Raw genomic sequence first — 20,777 nt, 5'->3', positions numbered from 1 at the left:
GTTGACTTTTTTGCATTCTGCTCTTCCCCTTCTTTTAAATCCAACTTAAATGAAATTAGTCTCCAAGTCATATGATGGTCAAATTTACCTCCAGCTCATGAGAGGTGGTTTTAGCTGACTTTATAAAATTGGAATTATATCATTTAAATGGAACATTCCACTTTTGGGGATCTAGAAAGAATAAGTTATAATTTAGTTTCTAATATTAACTTATTAAAAATAACATTATCAAATATGATATATTATATATAATACAATAATATTACTAAATACTAAATATTACTAAAGCTTGAAGTTTTTAAAAAGTTAAAAAAAAATGTATCCATTACTTTGTCTGGGTTTGCTAGACGTTTAGAACTAAAACAGCAAAACCCCTAAAAACCCTGAAATATTCAGAGGAGGGAATGCAAGGCTGTTCCAAACTTGTTTTCATCTTATATAGCTATTTTAACTAATTGTAGCTGTTTCCTATTAGACTTTCAGCAGAATTATAATATGCTTTTTTTTTATTCCTTGAGTTTACTTGTTTGACTTAAAACAAGAAAAAAAACTTAATGATTTATCTAAAAACTCAATGGTGAGATTCAGATGTTTTATTAATAATCCTTAACTTTTAGTCTGACTAGCATTTATTAAATGCTTACTTATAAGAGAGGTACTAACTATGCTAGCAGCTGGGAATAAAAAAACAAAACTATTAGCAGTTCTTTCCCTCAATGAAATAGGTAATATTTATAGCATTTTAAAATTACACATACTTTAATTTTAATAACATTGACTCACAGTTAATGAATTTATTATGAGCATTACAATTATAAACCATATTTTCTGGAAAATTATAAATAGTTTTATATACTTGAAAAGGTTAATCCAAGATAAAAATAAGCATGAAACTTTACATGTAAGCAGGTAGTGAAATACAGGCTCTTCATGTGTCTCTTGAGATACTGGATTGTTTTATGTTTGTGATTTTTACTAGTGCTGCCTGTTGAGTATTTTTTTGGTTGGTTGTAGGTCTACTCATAAAAAATCTGAATAAATGGTAGGGATTGATACCATAGAATGGTTTCTATAGCTGATGGATGATGTATGATCACAATCTTTAATTTGGCATTATTTTGATAGAGGTTCTGTTGGATGAATCTTTGTTGGCTTAAATGGAAATCACATTGATTTTTTTAAAAAATGTTTCAGAATGACATTTTGCCACTCTCAAATTCTTTGCCTGAAGATGTGGGGAAAGCAGATCAATTGAAGGATGAAGGTGAGTAATTCCTAGGCAAAATTGCTTTTCTCAGAACCTCTATTGAAACTGGCCCTGAAGTATTAGAAAAGGGGTAAGAGGAAGAGTTTGGGTATGCTTTTCTGGGGCACACCACCACAGTTAACTTATTAGCCAATCAAAATTCATATCAGAATGTCAGAGCAGAAATGTACTGGCTATGGCCAGAGTTGAGATAAGGCATTTCTATGTCCAAAGTAGGGTTCAAAAATTGAGTTCTCTTTGTGTTACTGTCCATGGCAAGCTTTAAATATTCACTTTAATCAGCAATTTGGTTTACAATCAAATTAATTTCTCTAAACTATGAAGAATGGAATTTTCTGCCATCAAAATATGTTCATTTAGATTAAATAATATTTTTAAAGAGTCTTTGTGTTACCTTGAATTTTGAACTACTTAAATTTGAACTATTGAACCAAATCACTTTAACCCTATTTGCCTCAGTTTCCTCATCTGTAAAATGATAGAACCACAAAAAGTCTATACAATGAGAGATGATTCCTAGGCAGTACAGGTGGATCTTCTTTTAAAAAATTCATTATAAGAAAATGTAAACTTATACAACAGATAACTTAGACTTCTATTACTTGTATCGTATTATAAGATATATGATAGTTTGTTAGGAATTTTCTGTGTAATGATAATTGACTTCATAATGACACAAAGGTCCTGTGAGATCTTTACACTAAGTGCATTGGACTAGATGACTTCAAAGGTCCTTTTTAGCTCTAAATGTATGATTAAGATGACTTCTTTGTCAAATGAGGCTGAATTTATATCAGTATTGTTTGATTTGAAGTGTTTTACTGTATTTTTATTCTTTAAAATTGGCATATATATATATATATATATATATATATATAGCATATGAGGTAAATGATTAACCAAAATAGTTGAGTAAGGAGTTTTGATTTCCTGACCATGATAAATAAGAGAGATTATATAAGATAATTATTTGCTTTGAAGAATACAAATATAACAATAAGTAGTAGATACTTATTAAGTTCCTATGATCCCAAACTGATCCCTTACACAAAAACATGTCTTTCAAATAGTTTTTTGGAATGATTCTTTATAGTTGTGAAACATTTAAGTCCCTGAAGAATGAAAACTGCTGATCATCGAAAAGAAATTGGAGACATGTAGTGGGTGCAAATAGCCCAGGTTACAAAGGCATGAAAAGCATGAAAAAGTTGTATGCCGTAGAAGTATAAAATTAGAAAAGCTGGTGGATTCTATGTAGGAAATATTTAGGGAGGATGTGGATTAAGTCAGTCCTGCTAATTTATAGGAATAATTAAAGATGATCTTAAAGTTACAAATGTGAGATACCTTGAATGGTGATTAGGTTAGAGGGAGGAACAGACAGGGGAAAATCATAAGGTCACTGTTGAATAGGTTGACTGGAGAAGTTGGTGGGATATCCAAGAAAAGAATTCCTGAAGGCAGTTTGAGATATGTTCTGAAAATCAAAGGAAAGGTCAACAACTAGAGGTTTAGGTTTGGGAATCATTTGCATGGAGATGGTATCAAAATAATGGGAGTGAATGAAATTGCCAAGAGAGAATATGGAGTGGAAAGAGACAAAAACTGAAAACAAAGAATTCAGAAGAAAATGATTCAGTGAAAAAAAAAATAATAAAAGAGAAGTGATTAGAGAAAGAGATGGAGAGCCAGGAATGTATGATGTTTCTGAAGCCAGGAGAGAAAACCAGTATTCAAGAAGAGAGTGATAGTCAACCATTTCAAAGCTTGAGAATGGTCAGAGAGGATTAGGATAGAAAAAGGTCACTGTACTTCTAATTGGCATTTGTTTCTATGATGACCTAGTAATACAAAGGAAAGCAGTTTTGGTCAACACAGTGACTAAACATGAGTATAGATGACAACTTTAGAAGGCTGACAGTAATGCATGTCTCCTATCTCTTAATAGAGATGGATGGGATGGATTAGAGGTGCACAATGAGACATGAAAATCAGATACTGATTTGTTGGATCATTTTATTTAAATACACTTACTTGTTCCAAAGTGGAGAATCCTTAATGGTTAGTAAGAATGGTATAAAAAGAAGGAAGGAGTATTAATAAAGCTTTAAAAACACAGAGGAAAAAAAAAACAATAGAAGAAAGTTTGTAGGGGAATGGAGAAAACCAGGGAAATTTTTTACTACTTTGGTAAATTTAATTATGCTTTAAGTACTACACATGACAGAAGTTGAATGATTCATATAATATCTTTTTTGTTCTTTAAATATTAAAATGTTTGTGCTGCTAAGTTCATAAGAAAAAAATGTTATTTTTTAAAAAAGATGACCTTAAGATCATCTTCTGCAATGACTTGTTCAGCAAGCTTAACTATAAAAAGAGGCAAGAAAAACTGGACAATAGTTAAATAGAATGGAAAGGAAAGGAGATGGAATTTTTTGAAGATTGATGGGGAAAAACAAAGTGGATGAAGATTGGCTGTTGTTCATAAAGTCATATATAGATGGGTGGTCAACCCCTCAATTTGGTCTATCACTACATAGATCTTAGACAGAGACTGCTTAAAGACAATAAACTTAAAGACAAACATTGAACTGAAAGGATAAGGGAATAAGATTGTCTTTGGGAAATTTCATGGTGCTCTTAATCACCTCAAGCTACTTCTTCAAACATCTTTTTTCTTTTTTTTTTTAAATCAGTATTCTTCTAGTGGATTTATATGGTTGCAAGTCATGGAATTCTAAAGAATTAAAACTTCATATCACTTAAAAGACAAGGCGCATGCTGAGTATGAGTAAGATCCATATTACCTATAAACAGTTGTGCGGGAGAAGCACTGTAAAAAATAAAATCAGAAAAATGTATTAGTGGGAAAAAAAGGAAGGCCAGTCATGTATAAATGATAATTGATGGATAACTTTGGTGCTCCATTAGTATCAATACAATGTCTTAGAGGATAGTCCCAACAAGTTGGATGGACTTCCCTATGGAGTACTTATAGGAGATTATAGATAATAATGACAGAATGAGAAAGCATGTATTGGTCTCATTCTATCTACATGAATGGACAATATGTTTCTTTACAGGTTTCAAATTTTACTCTTTAAGATTTGGCTCAATTGCCAACTCCTATGTGAAGCCATCCTTGATCCTTCCAGATAAAAGGCAACTTTCATTTTAAAAAAATTTCTCTAGAATCCTATTCAACAAGAACTGAATCATTTTTATTATTCATATTACATACAGTGCCTTGCCTATTGTAGATCCTTGCTAAATGTCATTTAGTCAAATTTACAAATGACAATGTCGTTTAGTCAATTTGTCAAATACAAATTGAATGTGGAAATTTCTAATTATGGTATCAGGTACAAATGGAAAGGAAGGTTATGAACCAGAGACTAAAAATTTGTAATCTAAATAATGAAAAAATTGGGAGATCAGTGAGTAATAATAATAAGGATTGGGAGAGAGTGGTATAAGTAGATTGTATAGACCTACTCAAGTGCTAGAGATATAAATAAAAAAAAGCTAGACACTTCTCCTTCGCAAAGAGCTTACATTTTAATAGTGGGAGTTTCATAGGTATTTTACCTGCTAGACTGCTTCTGGACATATCTGGTTTGTACTCAAATCCATTCCTGTTTGGCAAGGTCTAATTCCTGTCGTTAACATGAAAAATACAGGGGTCACCTTGATAACTAGATCAAGCATTAGAGCAAATTTAAGTGGAAGAATTTTGGATTAAAAATAATAAATTATATTCAATATTTAATATCTAATTCTCCATCTCTACAAAGGATCAGGTTCACATAATATTGGTTAGTTTTTCTGAACTTTTTTTTCTCTTGTTTATTTTTTTGCCATAAAGGATGACTCAGAGAGAAGGGAGAACATAGGCATGCATTGGAAAATGTAGACTATTTAAAACCAAAAAGCAATTTTTAAAAAAATCTCATTTAAAAACAACATATTAAGCTGCTGCTTTTCAGAACTCTATTATGTATAAAGGAAGATATATTGATAGAAGGGAGCCAAGGTCCTCCATAGCTTATATATATATATCTCTGGGCCCCAGTTTCTTTATGTAGAAAATGATCTGTAAGGGCTCTTTTTGTTTTAAATTTTATGATTCCATAATTCTTTGCCCAAAACTCTTATGGGGGGAAGGAAAGGGAACAACTCTAGAATGGAGGTGAGGAGGAGGCTATGTTGATTGAGTGAGAACAGTAAATTCTCTGCCACCTATGCAAAGAACTGACTCTTTTGAAGTATTGAGGAACCTATTACAGGAAACAGATCCTAATGTCCTAACTTGTGAATGAGAACTAATGAAAGTCCCTGTGGTAGCCAGAATACTTATTTAGGGAACATGCTGTGCGTTAAAAATAAATTAAAAAAAAAAAACTATGCATTCCCCTCACTCCTACTTTCAGGCCTACTTTAGCCTTCTTTTCAGTTTTCAGTGAAAAAAAGGTAATTTGGTGCAGAGTCATATGCCCAGCAGTGACAGAACTGCTCTTCCTACCCATAGGCTATTTCCCTTAGAGCCTGGGGTATTCTTCTATTCCCTCTGGCCTTGATCCGGAGTGCTGACTCATGGAAAACATTCAGCAATTCCTTGTGAGAGAGCTAATCCATTTCCTACTTTTGTTCTAGGATTCATCTCAAAGGCATAAGCTAACTACTTTTAGGGCAGAAAGGTGGTGCAGTAGATAGAACACTGAGCCTGAAGTTAGGAAGACTCATCAGGTCAAATCAAGTAAGTGTGTGACTCTGGGCAAGTCATTTAATCCCACTTGCCTCAATTTCCTCATTTGTAAAATGAGCTGGAGAAGAAAATGAGAAATCATTTTAGTATCTTTATAAAGAAAACTCCAAATGGTGCCACAGTGAGCTGAACACAACTGAAAACAGCTAAATAACAACACTTTTAAGAACCAGGATATGAAGCACTTGTTTGTTTCTTTAAAAAATATATATTTATTTAACATTTTCCCCAATTAAATTTTTTTAAAATTGCAGTTATTTTTTAAATTTTTGGATTCTAGATTCTCTTCTTTATCCCCACCCACAATTAAGAAATCACGTGTGAAATTATGCAAACCATCTCCATAAAAGTCAAGTTGTAAAAGAATACATAGGTCTTTTACTCTAATGAAAATTAAAATCTTCCAAAAAAAAAAAAAGTTAAAAAAAGAGAGATTAGAGAGAGAGAATTCTTCAGTAGGTATGCAGACACAATCAGTTCCTTCTGTGGGTATGGATAGGATTTTTCATTATAAGTCCTTCAGAGTAGTTGTATATGATTGTACTACTAAGAATAGCAAAGTCATTTACAGCTAGTCATCTCAGAATATTGCTATTACTTTGTATACAGTACCTGTCATTTTGTTTATGGAGTTTATGGAGGATTTTCCATGTGTTGTTTATTTGTTTGTTTGTTTGTTTTCTGAGAGCATCCAGAATCCAGCATTATCCATGATCCAGCATCATCATTTCCCTCAGAACAATAATATTCCATTACAAACTCAAGTGTTTGTTTCTAACAAATATGTTGGTTTCTCTACTTTCAAAAATGATTTCTCCTAAAACTTGCTAACAACAGCATACCCTAAAATTTGAATGGAATGATTTTGATGAAGCACAAGAAAAAAAAAAAAAACAAATAAGAGGAAATAAGAAACTATTTAATATAAAATACTGAATGAGGCTTTTTATTTATGTAGCTGTAAATGTTCATAGAGTTCATAGAGTTGGTCTCTAATAGCTATCACAAAGACTGACTTTGATCTTCATAGTAACACAGTTGACTGAAGAGCATAAAGGACTATGTTGTCTCACTGTGTTTATTGTTTCATTTTTTCCTGATAATTTAAATTTTACTTTTTTAAAAAAAAATCTATATTTAACAGTGTTTTCAAATTTTGAATTCCAAATTTCTTTCCTCCTTCCTACCCTCTTCCCCACCCACTGAGAAGGCAATTATACATGTGAAATTATATAAGATATATTTCCATATTAGATATATTGCAAGAAAAATAAAGTGAGAAAATCATATTTCAACTTTTACTAACAATTTATTAGTTTTCTCTTTGGAGTTGGATAGCATTTCTTCATTAGGAGTTCTTTGGAAAAATCTTTAACAGTTGATCATCATTACAACATTTCTGTTGCTATACACAATGATCTCTCACTTCTTGCTTCACCTTGCTTTTGTTCATATAGGTCTTGCCATGTTTTTTTTTTTTTTTATAATCACTACTTTTACCATTTCTTGTCGCATAGTATTACTCCATTAAATTCATATGCCATAACTTGGTTAGCCGTTTCCCCAATTGATGAGCATTCCCTCAATATCCAATTCTTTGCCTTCACAAAAGAGCTGTAATAAATATTTCTGTACAAATAGATCCTTTTCCTTTTCCTTTGATATCTTTGAGGTACAGACCTAGTAGTGGTATTGCAGGTCAAAAGATATACATATTTTGGGCATAGTTTCAAATTGTTCATAAGTTCACTAGGGGAAGTATTTTACTCTCATCCCTCCAGCATTTGTAATTTGTGATAGAAATGTGAAGTGATACCTCAGAGTTGTTTTAATTTCAATTTATTAAAATCAAGAATGATTTGAAACATTTTTATGTGATTGTGAATATTTTTGATTTCTTCTGAAAACTGATCACATCCTTTGACTATCAACTGGGGAATGGCTCTTGTTTTTATAAATTTGATTAATTTCTATACTTAGTATATATTTGAGAAATGGTATATTTACCTGGGAAACTTTCTGGAATTAAAAAAAATATATTATTTCATTATTTATGGTACTGTTTAGCAAAATGCAGTTTCCCTGATTATCTCTTTTAATTAGGTCTCTCTCGCTTTCTTTTTTTTTTTTTTTTTTTTTTGGCTTTATTTTGTCCGAGATCATGATTGATATCCCTGCCTTTTTTGTTTCAGTTGAAGCATAATAAATTCTGTACCAGTCCTTTATTTTAACTCTGTGTTTCTTTCTATTTCAGGTATGTCTCTTATAAACAGCATATTCTTGGATTCTGGTTTCTAATTCACTCTCTCTCTCTGTGTCTCTGTGTTTCTCTGCCTCTCTATCTCTCTTCTTCCCCCATTCTCTCCATTCTCCCTTCTCTCTTCCCTTTCCCCCCCTCCTGAAAAGTCTATTTTGTTTTTAACTAGTGCCTCCTTTAATCCACCCTTCTTATTATCATCTCCTTTCCCCCTTTCTCTTATCTCCACCTCCCCCCTCCTTTTTTCTTTTGGGTAAGTTATATTTCTATACACAGCTGAATGTGTATATATATTCTTCCCACTTTGAACCAGTTCCAGTGAGAGTAAGGTTCAAACATTGTTCATTTTCCATTTTCCTCTCCACTATAAAAGCTCTTATTTCCATGCTTCTTTTATATAAGAAAAATTTCTCCATTTTGTCTTTCTCTTCCATCTTCTCCCAATACATCCCTCTTTCTCACTGCTTCAGTTTTTGGAAATCATTTTTAACATTATTGACTCATACCCATTCCTTCTATGTAAAATGCCTTTTACTTTGATAATGTTTTTTAGGAGTTAAGTGTATTATCTTCCCATACAGGAATGTCAACAATTTAACTTTACTGAGTCCCTTATGATTACTCTTTCTGGTTTCCTTTCTTATGTTTCTCTTGAGTCTTTTGTTTGAATGCCACATTTTCTAGTCAGCTCTGTTTTTTCATCAGGAATGTTTGGAAATTCTTTATTTCATTAAATATCCATTTTTTCCTCTGAAGGATTACACTCAGTTTTTTCTGGGTAGGTGATTTTTGATTGTAAAACTAACTCTTTTGCATTCTGGAATATCATATTCCAAATTTGCCACTTCTTTGATATGGGGCCGTCAAATCTTGTGTGGGTCTGATGGTGGTAGTGTTTCTGAAGAAGTCATCTGACCCCGTTCGGGGTTTTCTTGTCAAGGACAATGGAGTGGTTTGCAGTTTCCTTCTTCAGTTCATTTTAGAGATGAAGAAATGGAGATAATTGGATTTAAGTGACTCATGTGAGATCACCTGCTAGTAAGTGAGGCCAGTTAACTCAAGAAGATAGCTTCCTGACTCCGGGTTCTGCACTCTATCCACTATGCCACCTAGCTGCCTATATTCTGACTTTGACTACATGATATTTGATTTGCTTCCTTCTGGCTGCTTGAAATATATTTTTTCTTTGATCTTAGAGCTCAAGAATATTCATGAGAGTTTTAATATTGGGAATTCTTTCAGGAGGTCATTAGTGGATTAAATTAGTGGATCTGAAGACAGAGCAGTTTTTCTTGATAATTTCTTTAAATATGATGTTTAGGGTCTTTCTTTGACCATGGCTTTCAGGTAGTTCATTATTTCTTAAATTATTTCTCCTCAATTTATTTTCCAAGTTTTTTTCTAATGAAAAAATTTTACATTTTCTTCTGTTTTTCATTCTATTTTTTTTTTTTTGTCTTATAGTTTCTTGATATTTCATGAATCATGGAGTCCTTAGCTTCTGCTTGTCCAATTCTAATTTTTAAGGAATTGTTTTCTTCAGTGAGATTTTGTATCTTTTTTTCCATTTGGGCAATTCTGTTTTTTAAAGGAGTTTTTTTTTTCCTTATGAATTTTTGTATCTCTTTTACCATAAAATCAAGTCTGTTTTTTAAGGTGTTATTTTCTTCAGTATTTGTGTGTGTGTGTGTGTGTGTGTGTGTGTGTGTGTGTGCTGCTTTTACCTAGGTTTTAATTTTCTTTTCATAATTTTTTTTTGCATCACTTATTTCTTTTCTCAATTTTTCCTCTATCACTCTTATCTCTTTCAGTAATTTTTGTCAGACTTGGATTCAACTAGCATTTTTCTTTGAGGCTTTGGTTTAGATGTTTTTATATTGATGTCATCATTTGAGTTTGTGTCTTGGTCTTTCCTGCCACCATTGTAGCTTTTTATGATCAAATTCTTTTTTTTGTTGTTGTTATTGTTTTTGCTTATTTTCCAGCCAATTTCTTTTCTTTGAACTTTATTTTAAAACTGGACTCTGGACTCTGCTTACCTGAGAATGGGGAAGTACTGATACAAGCTTTAGGTTTTTTTGTGCTGTTATTTTCAGAGCTGGTTCTGGTTTTTGGTTTTTCCAGGGTGGTGTACTAGGAGAGGTATGGTCACTGCACTCCCAGTCTGTGCTTAGGTCTTTACCAATGAAAGGCTGTGTGGGCTTTAGCTCTTCTTTGTCTTGGAAATGTAATGAGGGCTCCTTCCCCCTTGTGACTGATCACCTGTGCTCTTCTACGTGGCTGAAGCTATGATCCAGAACTACATATGAGTAATGTTGCTGTCAGTCAGCACCTGCTGTAGCTAGTGTCAACAAAGGTTCTCCTGTAATTTATTTCTGATCATTTATCTGACTGATTTGCCATCTCTGGACTGAGAACATCTGAAGCTGCTGCTGCTGCAGTCACTGTTGCTGTTGCTGTGGCTACTGTTGCTGTGGCTTCAGAGTGTGTTGACTCTGGACAGACTTATACCAGACCTCTACCCTGATGTACAGACTTCTCCTGCTGACCTCTTAAGTTTCTTCAGGCCAGAAAAATGTCTCATCTTGACATTTTGCTGACTCTGTTGCTCCAAAAGTTTGATTTCTATTATTTCATTTTTTAAAAAGTGATTTGATAAAGCAAAAGTCAGATAATCCCTGAGGTACTTTGTTCAGGACACCATGAGTGTATTATCAAGCAAGGCATAAAACAGGGAGATATATGCTTACCAAGAATTTTTACTGCTTTCATGGAGAATGTTGAATAGTAGAGTCTAAATGAAAGAATGAAAACCTATGATATGGGGCCTTCATATTGTCTTAATTGCATCAAGTCTCAAATACTACAGAATTCTTAAGCAAGGTCCACTACTATTCAAAAGTTCCTTACAGGCAAAACTTAATGAGTAAAGAATAATTTTTTTTCTAGATTGTGCTATGAAGGTGAGTACACAACTCATGTTTGATTGTCTGTCAGTGAATGTATCTTAGAATAGTCCTATAGTTGTACAATGATCTGTGTCCATGAATTTAATAGATAGAGAAAATCAGGCTGACTTGGCTTTCAAAGACTTTAATAATCCCAAGCTTCCCCTGTCACACAAACCAATCTTTTAACACCAGTATTTTTTTGGTGATATATTATGATGGCAAATAATGGAATTCTGCCATGTAGGGAAGCAAAATCAAAAGACAGTGTTAGCTATGTACATTGCTAATGGTAAATTGGTGTAAGACTTAGTCTGAATGATGTAGGGGATGGGGAGGGAGGGAATAAAAAGGAAGATAGGGAAAGTATCTGAGCCAGTAGAAAAAGGAAGAGAGAGCATATGAAGAGAGAGCCCAAGTCCTGCACAGGTCCTTGTGGAATGTTAAAAGATCTTAAAGAAGGCCCCAAATGGGTTGGGTGCTTTAATGAAACCATGAAATGAGAGTTGAACAGGACGCAAGAAATTATTGCTAGTTTGAATTTTCACCATTAAAAAAAATTCAAATTGAAATCAAATAAGTTGGAATGATAATTGGAGAACATTTAATTAGTTAGATTGACATGATCAATCAAACCCATCCCTAAAATACAGTAATAGCATTTTGAAACATTAAATGCAAGCCTGGTCATGTTTCAAAGTTGGTTCATTGATTTTATATTTGATTATGTGATATTTGGAGCAAATTTTGGTTGCAAATGACATGGCCTGAATAATGAATCATATTCCATATTGCCTTTTTCTTTCTATAGTGTCTGTTAGGATGGCATATAGATGATCACAGGATTATAAATGTTAATGTAGAGGGGACTTTTGGTGACATCCAGTTCAACACTTTCTACAAATAAGGAAATTGAGAAGTGAAGCTGTGGTGTTTTCTTCTTTTGTATAATATATGATGGTTTTTTCTGGGAGAGCAGGTTTCTTGGGGAGGTTTTTTGGAAGCAACCTTAGTTTCAGTTCAGAGTAATAATCACTCCAAATACAGCCAGCTGATAAAATCCAAACGTTTATTTCTTATCTCTTTCCTTGGGCCTGGTTAGCTTTCTTAGAGTCCTATCTCTCTGCTTGGTTCCAAGCTCTTGTGGCTTGTCCTTTGCCTCTACTTTCTTCAGCCTCCAGCCAGCACAAAGGTGGAAGATGGAATGAATCTGTCTCCGCCTCTGAGAGTGGGCTTCTGTATCTCCCAGAGTGCTCTTTGGCCCTGAGAGCTTCTTGCTTATATGCTGTACACCGAGTACACACCAATCATTATATCACTGGGAAACCATTATTTGTTGTAGGATTAAATCAATGCTAACATTGTCTCCTCAATTCCACTTAGTATCTTGTTTCAACTTCTTGCCCATAACATCTCCTTGTAGGATCAGATCAATCATACTGAACCATGCTAAATTAGATAATTATTGTCTCTATCAACTCTAATGAGTTAACACTTTGTAAGGATTTCAATATGAAGCAATTTTACCATGATGCTATGAGGTAGTAAATGGCAGACTCAGCATTCAAATCATGCCCTCTAAAAGTGTGTTTGTCTTGTACATATATAGCAATTTATATTTTGGTTCTTTCATTAGAACTCATTGAGGACAAGGATTATATTTTTGCCCTTTTTTTGTATGCCCAGGCTTTAGCACATAATAAATCATTAAATAGTGCTCATTGACTAATTGACTTTAACTCCAAATCCATCTGCCATTTGGAGGTTTTATTATTTGCTTTTCTGAAATGTCTATATATTCCCTATAAAACCTCAGTTTTTGCACTGGGCAGACTCCATGTAGGGGGGTTCTGTTCTGATACAAAGAGCAGCAAATCTTGAATTAACTCACCACATTTGTCTTTTTCCTATATTTCCCATGTTGTGAGAAAAGTAAGCTGGCATCTTCATAGACTTTTGTTTTGCTCTGTTTTGTTTTAAATGGATTATGCCATGTGTGTTGGGGGGAGGGGAAGATCATCCAAGCAGATTATTGCATATGTTCTTATCTCAGAATACATATTTTTAACTTATTTGTCTATAATCAGGATCTTTAGTCAACTCCTTATTTTGACATTTATATAACATGTAAGATAATCTTTCTTTCTCAGAAGAACTTGGGTGAGCTTAGGGAAAATTCTTATTATTTTGTCCTGCTAGATAACCTAAGGACAAATGTTCATTACATTATAACTTGGATGTGTTCCTAAGGGGTTGATTATAAATCAGTTTTTTGGGTGTGACTTAAATCTTTTCATCTGTCCAATATAATTTCAAACATAGATAATGTTTATTTGTTCCTTACTTACTGTTGTATTAAAGAGCATGTCTGTAAGATATTGTACCTTCTCTGAACTCTAGAGAGATGATATATAAGTAAACAGTTAGACTTATTAGGAGAGATTTATGAATTAAATGAATTAAAGAAAATTTTGTAGTGAAAGTCTTCTGTCCTTTTTCTTTCCCATTCATATTCTTCCTGTTCCCAAGAAACATACCTCCCTAAATTATATATGGTAGAAGTTTGGGTTTCCTTCTGTTGGTTTTCTTAAATTATGTGGGACACATTTCTCTGCTAATAGGGATACTCATTTTATCCATTGTGCTAGCTACCTTAGTCATTTGTCAACTCATTTAAATTAATGTCATTGCATTTGCTTGATTGTTTGGTTTAAAAAGTGCCAATGAATGATATACTTTAGCCCTTAAAAATATCCCAACTATACACTGCCATAATAAATCCATCATTTGTCCTTTATCTCTTATTGCAAGGCATTTTATTGTCAAGAGTAGTATGTTAAAACTTCAGTATTCTTGCAAAAAATATTCTGAAATAGTTGATCATATTACTTAGCAGAGAAAGAGAAAATAAGAACTAACACAAAAAAGGGAGGAAGTTTTTGAAGGAAGGAAAATATTTTAAAAGGACTTGATGCAGAACATGAGTATGTCCTGGAAAAAGCTAGAGCTGGGGATTCATAAGAAATAGTTGGCAGTTGGGAGTAGAAGTGGAAGAAGGCTGAAAGAAAAGGAGGCATCCCAAATTTTGCCTGTAACTAGCCCTGTTTTTTAAATAATTTCTCCTTGGATTATGCTTAAAATTAAAGAATTCTATCTTGTATAGATAAAGATGTAGATTTGTTAAAAATTCAATTCAAATGAATATGTTGCTACTTTTTCAGTAGCATTTTAATAGCAAAAGTACAGATTGGACAGCTGAAAGCCTAGGTTTTATTCCTAGCTATGTCACTTCAATGTCCTGTGTGACTCTGGGAAGCTCAATTAGCCTTTCTGAGATTTGGTTTCACCCTTTGTAAAACAGAAATAATAATACCTACCCTACCAAGATAACAGGGTTGTGTCAAGATCAAATATAATAGTCTATATGAAGAAAAAAAAAATTTAAATAACATGTGAAGATGCCTTATAGATAGTGATATTGCTAAAGATAAACGTTCTTTTGGAAAGTCCTCGATAAAACTTAGTGTATTTATAAACATGACATTATGTGAAAAGATATGTAATAGGGACAGCTAGATGGCACAGTATATAGAGTTCTAGCCCTGGAGTCAGGAGGACCTGAGTTCAAATCTAGCCTCAGACACTTAATACTTCCTAGCTGTGTGACACCGGGCAAGTCAATTAACCCAATTGCCTTGTAAAAAAAAAAAAAAGAAGAAGAAGGAAAGGAAAGAAAAAATATATAGTGTGGCAAAAAGAGTATTGAACTTGAAGGAGGGATTCCTGGATTCAGAATCTGACTTTGACCCTTTTTCTGACTTCTCAGAATTTCTGCCTCCTTATTTATAAAATGAGGAAATACTTATCTTATTGGTATGAGTAAAGCATTTTATAATACTTGGGATTTATAAACTAGGATTTCCTGGGCATCTATAAAACATGATTGGAAAAAAAAATCATTTTCACTAACCCATAACTGAAATTTTGCATTTCTTTAAATTATTTAACATTATTCTGAGAAAAATTTCACAGGTTTCATCAGATTGTCAAAGAGATCCCTGATAAGAAAAAAGTATAAAGACCCATTCTTTAAATGCTTTAGAAATGAGAAGAGGAAGATCTGAATTTGATTCATACCTCAGATACTTCCTAGTTGAGTGACACTGGGAAAGAAACTTGACTCCTTTCAGCCTTGGTTTCCTCATCTGTAAAATGGGAACAATACTAGCATAACAACTTTCAGTATTGTTGTGAGGATCAAAAGAGATTAACATTAAAGGACCATCTAAATCCTTGTTGCTGTTCATCACAATTATCTCTAGAAAGATTGAATTGTGCCTTTGAGTCACTATGGGTAGGAGGTTCAATATGAATCTTTCAGACAATGAATTATTTCCTTCCTGCATTTTGTATCAATTTTATGACACTGTTACTGTCTTTTTTAGGTAATAACCACATGAAGGAAGAAAACTATGGTGCTGCAGTGGACTGCTATACACAGGCCATAGAACTGGACCCAAATAATGCAGTTTATTATTGCAACAGGTAAAGAAGCATTTTATTGGAACTAGTTTAAAACTTTAAACTTTTGGACATAAAACTATGGGAGAGAAAATTGACCTATGAATCAGAAACTTTTTAAATCTCCTAAACTTCTTGACCTTGTCTAACAAAGATGAGCCCTTGGGTTGCAGGTGAAGAAAACAATCAGTAGTCTAGGATGGCTAATACTTTTCTAAACTGTGCTTTAAAGGCTCTAGGTTCCATTTCCTGTGTTTAGGTCCAAAAATCTCTGTCTCCATTTCTTAGTTTGACCTGTGGAATTTTATAAGATATAAATTGTGTAATTTATATCTTAAAATATGCTATGCCATTCCTGGGATCAGATAATACCCAATACAGGAAATCCTGCCCCTTTGGAATAGCCCAAATCTCAATATTAAAGAAGTAAGAAATAGTTTTAATTATGAATAGATTATGGCCCCTATTTGAAAATTTAAAAGAGGTCAGCCAGCCCAGATAAGCCCATTATTTATAATGAGATTAGGAATTCAGGACTGTTATATGTCTGGCAGTGCAGTGTTAAGTATAGCCAAGAATCTTTCCATGCTTGACATTCACTCGGCTCTCATTAAATCTGAAATCTATAATAATAGTACTTTTGCATTTAAAATAGTGCCTTTCCCCAAAGGAGTCCAGTAGAAGAGTGTTTAATTTACAGTAATTAGAATATTTTATTCTTATGTTTAAACCAATATTGAATAAAGCTCAAGGATAGCTTCCAGTCTTTTAGGTGAGAGTCTCATAGCTCAAATGTCTATAAATATCTCGATAGACGGTTGCCCTGCCAGCTCCCCCATGACGTTTCTTTCTCAGCCAGCTGGCTACTATCATTTAGAGGCTCAAATGAGCAGATATGAATATTTCTTTTGAGCTTTCTTTTTATGGTCTTATTCATAATCAGAAATATTTCTTATATGTCATACTTTTTCACAATAAGCCTGTTTTCCCTTTTACTTTGTGGGATTCTTAAAAGAATAGGAACCAACCAATAAACAGATTTCCCCTTATCTTCATTGGTCAAAATCCTCTCTGCCCTTCAAGATCCAACTTGGACCAAGATTGGACCTGAAATGTGAAGCTTTTGCTGAATAACTTAGATAAAAATGAACTTTTCTCTTCTCAATATGTAGAGGACTAATTATATAAGCCTTGTCTATATATAGCACTGGTTTTTAATTGTTTGTTTTAGATCAGATCTATGATTTCCTCAGTGTGGGGAACTTCTGGGACTAAAAGTCTTTTTTTTAATACAGATCAGCACCAAGTCTATAAATAAAAGTTTTGAGAGTTCCTGTAGAAATTGTGTTCAATGATTTCATTTGTGTCTGAGTCTTTATGACCCCAATTGGAGTTTTCTTGGCAGAGTTATTGGAGTGGTTTGCCATTTTACAGATGAGGAAACTAAGGCAAACAATAATACAACTCAAAATAATAAAACTAGTAAATGTTTGAGGTCAGATTTAAACAAGGAAAATGAGTCTTCCTGATTCCAGGTCCAGTATTTTTTCCACTATGCCACCAAGCTGGCCACTAAGAGGTTAAAAGACTTGCCCTTAGTGACACATCTTTTATTTGTATTTTATATGTGATTCCAGGGCAGTGAGGTGATGCAGAAGATAGAGGATTGGGTCTGAACTCAGGAAGACTCATCTTCCTTGGTTCAAATCTGTCCTCAAATACTTACCAGCTATGTGACCCAGAGCACGTCACTTCATTTTGTTTGCCTCAGTTTCCTCAACTGTAAAAGGAGCTGGAGAAGGAAATGGCAAACTACTCCAGTATCTTTGCCAAGAAAACCCCAAAGTCATGAAGACTTGAACATAACTGAAATGACTGAACAACATTAACAATATGGGCTTCCAAAGCCATCCCTCCATTTACTTTATCATGTTGGTTCTTAGTTATAGATACTGGTTTGTCTGTGAAATCTATATAGCTATATATTATAATTATTTGTTGACTTGTTTATTTCCTCAATTTGAAAGCTTTTAGAATCTAAGAAAGATTCTTAGAATCCAGAGAGCATTTCTTCTACTCTTCTGTATACAGTACAGGGCCTCCCAGTTCATCAAAACTCAATAAATATTTATTCAAAAATGATTATATTTGTGGAAAACATTAAGGCAAAGCCCCTGCTCTCAAAGAGCTTCCTTTCTGCTTAAAAAGACCAAGATATACTCTCTTTTATCTATTCTCTGATCTAGATGTGTGTCTTAAGATATTGTGAGAGAGTGATATAGGGAAAGGAATTAGATCTGTGATTTCATTGCCATAGGGAACTCCTTGATGAATTCTCTCTACCAATCTAAGTCAGCACGTTTTTGTGGCTTAAAAGTCAGTTGAATATTAAGGGGTGAAATGATTTGATTAGAGTTACCCAGCCAGTATGTATTTCAGGTAGGACTTGAATCCATATTTTACTGGTTTCCAAGAGAGCTTTCTATCTTTTGTAAAATCCTGATTTTGTTTTTGTTTTTTTCCTCTAGCTAACTTGTGGGCAAGGGTTTCTTTGTGAAATACAAATTTTAACTGCAATCCTCTTCATGCATTTATTATTTATCCATCCATCCATCTGTCTGTCTGACAATTCCTCCGTCTGTCCATTTGTCTGTCTGTTTAAATACCTATCTATCATCTAGTTTCTAGAGACAGTGAGGGTCAAATGATTTGCTGAGAGTTACATAGCTAGTAAGTTTCTGAGTCTGGACTTGAACTCATATCCTCCTGGTTCCAGACTGACCCACTGCTTCAACCCTCTGGTTGCCATGTACATAGTAGAAACTCAGTACTTGATAGATGGATGAATGAATAACAGTTCCTAAATTTTAAAAAATTGTAAGAAAACAATGAAACCATCTTGGACTGGAGTGATTAGATTTTGTAAATTAAGCTAAAGAGAGTAGTTGGGTAGGGCTTAAACAGGCATCTAAGGTAGTGAGACTCAATAAGCAGATACCATCCATTACAGATAAGCAAATGGAATAGCAGAAATAAACAAACAAACAAAAAAAGAAATCTTTGAGTAGTATATTAAGGAAGAGAATGCCATTACTGTGTCTTCAGTGTCTCAGTCTACTGACTCTTATTTAGGCTTCTAATTTCAAAAGAATAATCACAGACTCACCTTTTAATCCCAGATGCATTTATTAAAACACTTACCCTATGAAGTGTCATGAGAATCATATTTGTAGATATATACATATATTTACATATATAGTGCTTATGTATTACACACATGTTCACATGGCATTTAAAAAGTATCATTCATGTTTCTACAACATTATGAGTTGATGTAGCATTAAAAGGATAGATTCTTATGACATTGCAAGGTGGTTTACTCTTGTATCTAGGTTGATGGTCTTTCTTTTTTAGCTTATCCTCAGCTGAAAATTCCAAAATAGATGTCCTGGACTACAGTCTTCCTGTCTCTGGAAATATAGTTAGTTTTTAATCATTTGAGTTGCTGTCAGGTACCATTTAGGTGAATGATTGCAGGCTGAATGACTCTAGTGGGCCATTACACTTGGAGGGCTTTGCAGCTCCCAAGTCTGTCTTCTTCCCTCCCTCTCTTACTTCTTCTTCCCTTCTTCTTTTCCTCTTTTGTTCCCTTCCTCCTCCCTCCCTTCCCTCCCTTCTCTCTTCCTCCTTTCTCTCCCTTCTTTCCCTCCCTCCTCCCTTTCTCCTCTTTCCTCCTCCCTCCCTCCCTATTCACAGATTCTTTAGAGTCTGGGCTAAGAAGTCTTAGTTTAACATATCACAAATTCAGGCATATTTAATCAGTTTGCTCATAGTCTTCTCTATCCCATAAGCCTTTGTGTCTGGCATACAAACACGTAGGAGATAATTGGGGCTTTGTATTTTGGATCAGCCCTACCTTTCACCATCAATTATTGTGGTATTATTCAGGAATTGGAGCTGTTTGATTAATGCTTATTTGAGGGGAATCCTACAGTTGTCTACATAATGCTTGATGCCATTCAGTCAAAGATGCCTATATCTTTCTTGAAAACCAATTGAAAGATTTGTTTAGTGGTCAGAACAAGTAGTTTGTTAAGGATATTCTCTAAATCCCTGATGTACTTCATATTTTAGTTGAGAAATTAATTGACAAGGATTTTAGGCACCACTTGAGTGTTTTTTCTGCCCTATTTGCTATAAACATGGAACACTTGGAAACCATTTTTGTGCATTCCATCTAACAAGCTAAAGCTATTAGAAGTGCTCACCAAGATACGATAACACTGAATGCATTATTATGCTGAAATTTCATTAGTTCTGCCCTGATAAGCAGACAGTGCATGCAGACAGCTGATCACATTGTTATTCAATTCAGATGTCAGGATTTTGGCTTCCCACTGAGGAGCTACAAATATAGTCTCCTATTCCCTTCTTAGCCTTTGATGCTTACTCTTCTATCTATGGTTTGTGCTTAGGTATAGCTGAGTTCCACAAGCAGCTCTTCCCCTTGTTGGTTGGTGAGCTTACAGGCTGTCTCAATGAAGGAAGAGGCAGATTTGCTTATTGTACACATACTGAAGATTTTTTTTTCCCAAAGGGAAAAAAGGAGTTGAAAACGCATTATTCTCAGGCTCCTTCTGTGAGCCTGCCAGTTCTAATTATATGCTCTAGAAACATGATAGAGACATTGAGCTGGTAGAGGTCATAAGATCATAGACTGAGAGTTGGGAAAGACCTTAGAGATCATCAAATTCAACCCTCTCCTTTTTACTATCAAGAGAAAGAGGATAAAAGAAACTCAGTGACTTGACAGAGTTCACACAGGTAGTAAGAGAGTGAGCCCAGATTTTTGAACCTAACTTTCTTGTTTCCAAATTTCATGCTGTTTCCATTACAAATCTCTTTCCTGCACTTTCCTCTTTTTTTTTTTTTTTTTTTTTTGGTTTAAACTTCTTTTAAGGAGGAGTCTGATAGCTTTGGACTTCTTGAGGATTCTAATTTCTAATGAAATGACTT

General features: G+C 33.9%; 1 protein-coding gene across 4 annotated transcripts in view; it reads left to right on the top strand.

The window, feature by feature from the left end:
• The window catches only part of SGTB (small glutamine rich tetratricopeptide repeat containing beta), a 75,434-nt gene that overhangs the window by 23,517 nt on the left and 31,140 nt on the right, over nt 1–20,777 (top strand). For all 4 annotated transcript variants that reach the window (XM_023495780.2, XM_031965648.1, XM_031965638.1 and 1 more), the window contains exons 4-5: nt 1,195–1,264; nt 15,686–15,785. In XM_023495780.2, the coding sequence (XP_023351548.1) occupies nt 1,195–1,264; nt 15,686–15,785 (170 nt within the window). The remainder of the gene's footprint in view (nt 1–1,194; nt 1,265–15,685; nt 15,786–20,777) is intronic.

This window comes from Sarcophilus harrisii, chromosome 1, assembly GCF_902635505.1.
Source record: "Sarcophilus harrisii chromosome 1, mSarHar1.11, whole genome shotgun sequence".
NCBI classification, from domain to species: Eukaryota; Metazoa; Chordata; class Mammalia; order Dasyuromorphia; family Dasyuridae; genus Sarcophilus; species Sarcophilus harrisii.
This window is presented reverse-complemented; position numbering and strand designations above follow the sequence as displayed.